A 6,898-nucleotide genomic window follows, 5' to 3' on the forward strand; every position below is an offset into this window, starting at 1 on the left:
CGGGCCGCCTAGCCCGGGTTTTCGGTCGGAGCCGAGAGAAGCTGTTGCTTCGGGGAAGCCTGGGATGGGGGAGGGGCGGCTGTTGTCTCACTTCGCTGAGGAGAAAAAATGATCTGTTGTGGTGGGGCGGGATTCTGCCTCTTTCACGAGTTCCATAAAGCTCATTTTTATCATCGAAGCGGAAAATGGCGAAGGGGCACAGAAATCCTAGGAGAAATGTCTATAGCAACTGTTTTCCTTCCGTTTTTTTTTTCCAGTGGTTCTCAGCGCTTTGAAGCACCCGCACGTTTGAGTGCAGGCAAACCCTCATTCCCTTCGCCTTTCGCCTTCCTGGTTTCCGAGGCAATGCCCAAAGTGAAGAGGAGCAGGAAGCCTCCCCCAGATGGCTGGGAGCTGATTGAGCCAACGCTGGACGAGCTGGATCAGAAGATGAGAGAAGGTGAGCAGCAGAGCTGGCTGTTCTCAGGGATGTGTCCCTGAAACGAGAGCTCATCCTTAGCTGCTTCAGGAAGCACAGCTTCCCCTGCCTGTATAGATTTACTATTTTTTTTTTTTTTTTTTTTTTTTTTTCAGGGATGCTGCAAACGGAGACTGGGCCAGTGCTGGCTGCTTTTCTCCGGGCATGCCCCGGTTACAGAGCACAGAGGTTCAGCGTACAGTTGTTTTGGGGCACGCTACAGTCAAACCCCCTCTGAAGCTTGCTGGTGTGCATGGAAGGACTGGTAGTTCTTGTCCATGCCGTTGCTCTGGTCCAACAAGCCAGGGCAGCCATGAAGTCACCTGCATGCCAGTGCTGGTCACGTCATCCCCGTTGTCTTTTTGTATTTTCATTTCCTAGAAGGAGATGTTCTGGGTCAGGTCCCTTTCATTCGAATCTTCTCCAGTTAAGCTTGGTCTTAGGACTCTAATGTATTAAAGTTAAGAACATTCTTGGAACAGCGTATTGCAGAGTGACTAAGGAAATAAGTTGGCTGCCTGAAAGGGTCAGCTGAAACCTGGTGTTTGTGTTCCCCCACAGCGGAGACTGAGCCTCATGAAGGGAAGAGGAAGGTGGAATCCCTTTGGCCTATCTTCAGAATTCATCACCAGAAAACACGTTACATCTTTGATCTCTTCTATAAAAGAAAAGCTATCAGCAGAGGTGAGGAACACAAATGCTTTACCCTGGGTGGGGGAAAACAGAATGGAGTGAGAGGTCTGCCTGTCTGTGGATGTGCCTGAACTGGGGCGTTGGTGGGAAGGATTCCAGTTTCTGGGGAGGGAGGATGGAGGGAAGGCTGGCAGCTGCCTGGCTTTAACTAGTTACTACAGCTAGTAATTCCCGATAGTGAGTCTTCTAACACTTCCTGGGAGCCACTTGTAATGGTGTTTGCTGCTCTGCAGAGCTCTACGAATACTGCATCAAGGAAGGATACGCTGACAAAAACCTGATTGCCAAGTGGAAGAAACAGGGTTACGAGAACCTCTGCTGCCTGCGGTGTATCCAGACGCGGGACACCAATTTTGGAACCAACTGCATCTGCAGGGTTCCCAAGAGCAAACTGGAAGTGGTAAGGGTTTTCAGCTTGTTCCTGTACTTGCCTGGACCCTTGCAGTACCCGGTCTAACTCCTCCCGGGTCAGGGACAGCAGAGGAGCTAGTGCTGTTCTTTCGGGTCATTTTCTGTCTTTGCTGGTAGAGTTGGTAGCCAGTTGGTTCTAAAGTTACTGTCAGCTTTGGCGTGTGGTCGTTTCAGATCAGTAAAGTATGGGAAGCAACAGAAAACCAGAGGGTAGAAACCCCTCCCACACAGACCCATTCTCTGCCCTGAGGCCCGAGCCCCCAGTCGGTCTGCTCACCATAGCTTGGTTGAAATACCCTCGTGTTTCTTTTCCAGGGGAGAATCATTGAATGCACTCACTGCGGATGCAGAGGCTGTTCTGGGTGAAGCCTTTAGCCGTAAGACTACTTTTTGAACTCTGAGGGATACCATCCTACGCAATGGACTATGAGTGCAATTATAGCCACCTCCTGTGTGATTGGGTATTTCTGGATAGCAATTAAACCAGCAGCATATTCACGTGGCTCATGTATATGATGGTGGTTGTTTTGGAGTAGGTTTTTGTGTAGCCATTTATTTTAAAATAAAGGTCTGCCTTCTTGAGAGAGTGGTGCAACCTTCTGGCGAAACATTTTTATGCCCCTTTTCCTGTTGGATATGTTTGGTTTTGTTTTAAGGTTGCTCTATTTGCCGTGAGGTATTCTAAATGTGGATTGTTTTTAACCTGCTCCTAGCCCTTTTTCTCAACTAACTGAATTTAAAAGGCTGTGTGGAAAGAAAATAATACACTTCTCAATACTCCAGTCCTGATTTAACCTCTCCCCTGATCTTGTGTAGAAGGAAGCTAAATTGTGCTGGAAGTGTCTGCTAAGGTTTGTAACCTGGAATTAGTGCATAGATCTAAAGGCTTACAGCTCACATGGATAACACACAGAACACAGGAACAAGACGAAATGAGCATTGAACTAAACCACTGTTAAATCTGATTTTGCTTCTCCCTGGTTTAGCACAGGGTTTGTTAAATTACAGCCTATCTAATACTCCGCAGTTTAAGGAAATTCTTTGAAAATGTATTTGCTTCTCCTTAAAACAAAGGACAAATATTTTATTATGTAGTTATCACAAGAACTGGGGTTCATGAAAATAGGAAGCAGCTTTACTACAAGATGGTTTAAGGGAGCGAGTTCCATGTTCTTCCAGCAGGAGGAAGATGCAGAACTTCAGTGTCCTGCTCACTGCTACTTCTGCCCTGGCTGCTCCTGCACAGCTTCTTCCTTATCGTCATCTACTGCACGTTTTGCTGTTCTGTATTTTTCCCAGGGGTGAGGGGTCTCCTCTCCTGCCATTACTTTTAACCACCGATAATAGTAGCCGCGAAAACCATCAATTTTCTCCAAGTAGGTGTTCTTTGACTTATACTGCAAACAGAAATCCAACAAAACAAGTTTCCGTTAGAGCTCGCTTCAATACCAGCATGCAACAGCTACCAAGCTGCTACTAAAGAAACAACTATCAAGTAACTGTCAGCCAGGTCAGACAAAAGAAAAAAGGCTTGGGCAGACATCGACATTTCCCCTCCTTGCTGCTGTCCTTTGTGATGCCTTCACGCTCTGAGCAGTCGGGGCTACTTACCCTGTCAAATTTTGGAGGGTACCGTGCTGCGAACTCCAGCTGGCGTATAATAACCTCATTGGGAGGCACCTGGTTATTCCTCATGTCTCGCAGGATCTCAGTGAGGTAACTGTAATCCAGCTGCCTCACAGCGGCATCAATGAGGGTGCTGTAGATGTACTTGTTGGGAGTTACTCCAGATCTCTGGAAACAACAAATGCTACAGTTAAAACTCGTTTATCTGCCGACTAGCGCAGGACTTGTAGAAGGGAAAAGGCATACAGGCATTTCTTACACAAGGAGCAAGGCTCTCGCTCCAGAACCCGTATAGCAGCTTCTGCAGTGCCAGCACACCCCTTCCCCATAGCCCTCTCCTACCCCAGCACAGGTACAGGACAGGCCACCTGAGCTGGCACCTACTCTAGAGTTGCATGGTTTTGGAATGGGAACACAACCACTCATCCCAGAAACGTCAGCAGGTCTTTTCAGAAGCATTAACGCTTCGGTTTGCCTCTTCCTGCAGCTTGAACCCCAAGCAGCAGAGTTTATTACCTTCAAATCTGAGAGCAACTGCAGTCCGTCCTTCTCTCGGTGGCAAGCAATTGCCAAGCTACAAAATGTCTGGAGGTCAGGTGATAGTCCCCTCTTCACTAGAACTGGCAGCACGCTCTGCAAGATACAAGCATTGACATCGGTTTCCAAAGAGTCTCACAGCAGCTTTCCAGAGAGATGAGGGTGCTAGAACAGAATCTGTAACTACTTAGAAATTAACCTGACCACTGGTTTGGGGAAACAGTGCAAGATTCCCAGTTTCTACTGTGGATACAGAAACGGGTCTCGCAGTGAAACACCAGTACCACCGGAGGCCTGAGACAAGGAGGTGGTGACAGGGCTGGTTCTGAGTTTTTCCTCACCTTTGCTCCTTCCAGGTCTCCCCGTTTACTTTTCTTCCTTATTAAAGTGTTAAAGAAAGCCACATCTACTTTCACTTTATGCTCATCTAGGAGTGCCAGCAAAGAGGACTCCGAGGGGCTTTGGGGTTCCACCAGCTCAGCCAGTAACGTAAACGTTTTAATGTTGGGTTCTGCATTGTCCTCTTTCATTTTACTCAAAAAGCCTTTTACATCCCCCATCAAAGCCAGTCTATCGGACGGTGTGGCCACCGTTCCCAAGGAAACCACGGCTGCGTCAGGCATTCTGGAATCCAGCAGGTTGCAGAAATGCAGCTTCTGGCTTAGGCATGCTTGTTCCTGCTCCATCTTGTTCGGGCCTCTCTGCATCAACGCTTCAGTCCTGCTGTGAGCTGTGCTGGGGCTGTCGAGAGCAGCCGGTTCTGTTTCAGTCCGATTCACATCTTTATTTTGTTGCTGGATCAGTTCTTCAGGCTGTACCAAACTCTCCCAAAATAATTCCTTTTCCATAGCTTCCACATCCAGCTGGACAGCAGCTGCACTCTCTGATCCCTTCTTCTGATTTTTCACCTTTTTCTTCTGCCTCCCGGGTGCAAGCCTTGGCTGAGATGAGTTCTCATGGGTGGGTCTGAGCAGGAGTTCAGAAGCCACAATGGGGTCACCTATTCCACAGTCTCTTGCAGCACGCAGCATCAAATTGTAAGTGTGGCTATTGCCTTTTATTCCAAGTTTAGTCATTTGTTTCCAAACCTGAAAAGGGGAAGATGAACACCAGATGTACGTGATATTAAATAACACAAGAATTTCTAGCAGATTGTAAGCCTGTCTGCCGTGCCCACTGTCACGGTATCTACTTGCAGAAAAGGAGCAAGGTTACAGCATGAGGAGGCGAGATGTCACCAGACAGTGAACAACCACCTTGAGCTAGTCCAGTCCTGCGAGAGCCCAGGGTGGTTTACCAGTGTACGAGACCTCCTCATGGAGGTCTGGTGTACAGAACTTCTGCTAGGAGGAGCTGAACTCCTCCTATTTCCTCAGCTTTGGGCAACCTGCTGCCTTCTGTGCATTCAAGCGGTGAGTTACAATGTAGAAGCACTTTTAGAACATGAAAACAAACCTGTAAGGTGTATCGGAAACCATTTTCCTTGTCCTTTATGCAGCTCATGAGAAGGAAGCTGAAGGTCTCAGCTGTGAGAACATGGCCTTTGTGCACAATTTCCTAAAAGAGCAGAGAGAGTGTGAAACTTCCCAGTTAACCAGTCTGTCCCAGCTGGCTGTGAAGCTCAAATACCACTGTTGTCTTCTGGGCATACAGCAGCAACAAAGCACAGGGCAAACTCCCAGTGCCGCGAGCAGAATGATCGCTCCAAGAGAAAAAGAGCCCTGAAACGCCTGCAGAGATCCTGGCTTCTCCCTGATGGGAGCTACAGGGGAATTTGAGGGCAGGAACAGCAATCCTGGGAGCTACTCCCAGACTGGCCCTTCTGAGAAAAGCTGCTCTAAGAGCTTTAAAAGGAACGAGATGTCAGCATAGGGGTCTTCAAAATGAGAGATGGAGACAGACACGGTAGCTGTGATCCCCACAAAACTCAGCCGACCAGAGTTTTAAAGCCAACCTCTGTTTAAGGCTATAGCTGCCTCTTTTTGTGTACTTAAACTTAATGTTTGGTAGGTACCAAGGCAATTTCATCGTACGCGACCAAGGATCAATGAAATATAAACACGTGGTCTGCAATTATCCCTGCTGGAAATGAAATAAAGAAGTCTGTGCAATATGGCAACTTCCAGGAGGTTTAACCAGAGCGGTCTATGCTTAATACAAGAAAAGTCACTTATTTACCTTCAGCACATCAAAGCACATCCTGAGATCTGAGCACAGGGCGCAGGCCTTCATCAGCGCGTGGTAAGTGATGAGGTTCAACTCTTCATTTTTGCTCTTTAGCTGCTGCCGTAACTGGAGAGCGCTCTGCAGGCCCGAGTCCTTCCATGGCGATTCGGCACAGGCGTTGAACAGGGCTGTGTAAGTAGCCACGGTGGGAGTTAAGCCTCGTTTTTTCATCTGTGGGAAGAGAAGAAGAATCAAAACCGGCTTTTTAGGAAAGGACGTCTAGAATTTCATAACTTGTTTATAAAAAGTTTCAGGCTAATAAAATGCAAACACCAACTCAAAGGCGTTTTGGAGACAAAGTAACGTAACCGACCGCTTGCAACAGTTTTAGCTTAGAAAACCCAATGAATTTTGAGAGGAGAGAACGTAAACTTACATCATTGTAGAGCCTGAAAGCCTTTTTCACGTAGCCAACCCTGCCGCAGCCCCCAATTAGAACAGTGTAATTGCTTTCTTCCGGCTGCACGCGCTCTTCCTTCAGCATCTGCACCTCAAACAGCTCCAGAGCCTCCGCGAGCTACGGGAAAGAGGAAAATCCACCATGAGGCAGCAACAGAATCAGTTACGATGGACGTTAACGTATGCAGCTGTGATCAGGTTGCCGTAAAAGTCCTGCACAGTGCAGGATTCCTCACAAATTCTTATTTTACTTCTTTCTGCAAAGATTCTAAGCAACAGGAGAGAGTTGCAATGCTATTAAAACCCAAACAAGCGAAGAGCTGGGAGCAAACCTTGTCTTCTTTGATGAGGGCCTTGCATTTTAAGAAGTACCAGTACGGGGTGTTCTTAGGACCACGCCGAGGTTTTATTTCTGCTTCTTCCTCTCCTTCTTCTTGAAGCTTTAAATTCTGATAGTGTGATGTGGTTTTGTGATAATGTTTTCTAGAAGAAAATTTATCAGACAGCGTCCCGAACTCCACATCATCCTCATCATCCTCCTCCTCCTCC

General features: G+C 47.4%; 2 protein-coding genes across 2 annotated transcripts in view; one reads left to right on the top strand and one right to left on the bottom strand.

The window, feature by feature from the left end:
- The first annotated feature begins 105 nt into the window (after positions 1–105).
- Positions 106–2,147, top strand: BUD31 (BUD31 homolog). Its single transcript, XM_009645914.2, has 4 exons — positions 106–439; positions 1,019–1,141; positions 1,384–1,550; positions 1,877–2,147. Exons 1-4 carry the CDS (start codon positions 109–111, stop codon positions 1,925–1,927), a joined length of 672 nt encoding a protein of 223 aa, XP_009644209.2. The 5' UTR covers positions 106–108; the 3' UTR covers positions 1,928–2,147.
- Positions 2,148–2,569: 422 nt separating this feature from the next.
- Positions 2,570–6,898, bottom strand: part of PTCD1 (pentatricopeptide repeat domain 1) — a 5,582-nt gene continuing 1,253 nt past the window's right edge. The window contains exons 2-9 of the mRNA XM_009645943.2: positions 6,682–6,894; positions 6,327–6,467; positions 5,903–6,121; positions 5,180–5,281; positions 4,066–4,812; positions 3,704–3,820; positions 3,173–3,355; positions 2,570–2,958 (exon numbers count right to left, since the gene is read on the bottom strand). Coding sequence (XP_009644238.2) covers positions 2,779–2,958; positions 3,173–3,355; positions 3,704–3,820; positions 4,066–4,812; positions 5,180–5,281; positions 5,903–6,121; positions 6,327–6,467; positions 6,682–6,894 — 1,902 coding nt within the window. The 3' untranslated portion in view covers positions 2,570–2,778. The remainder of the gene's footprint in view (positions 2,959–3,172; positions 3,356–3,703; positions 3,821–4,065; positions 4,813–5,179; positions 5,282–5,902; positions 6,122–6,326; positions 6,468–6,681; positions 6,895–6,898) is intronic.

Source organism: Egretta garzetta, unplaced genomic scaffold, assembly GCF_000687185.1.
Source record: "Egretta garzetta isolate BGI_Z169 unplaced genomic scaffold, ASM68718v1 scaffold299, whole genome shotgun sequence".
NCBI lineage: Eukaryota > Metazoa > Chordata > Aves > Pelecaniformes > Ardeidae > Egretta > Egretta garzetta.

Bases quoted from the DNA above. Each gene is read 5' to 3' on its own strand.
- BUD31 (XM_009645914.2), top strand. From the start codon at position 109: ATGATCTGTTGTGGTGGGGCGGGATTCTGCCTCTTTCACGAGTTCCAT. The intron at 440-1,018 runs GTGAGCAGCAGA...GTTCCCCCACAG, and splicing joins GGATCAGAAGATGAGAGAAG to CGGAGACTGAGCCTCATGAA. The intron at 1,142-1,383 runs GTGAGGAACACA...GCTGCTCTGCAG, and splicing joins AAGAAAAGCTATCAGCAGAG to AGCTCTACGAATACTGCATC.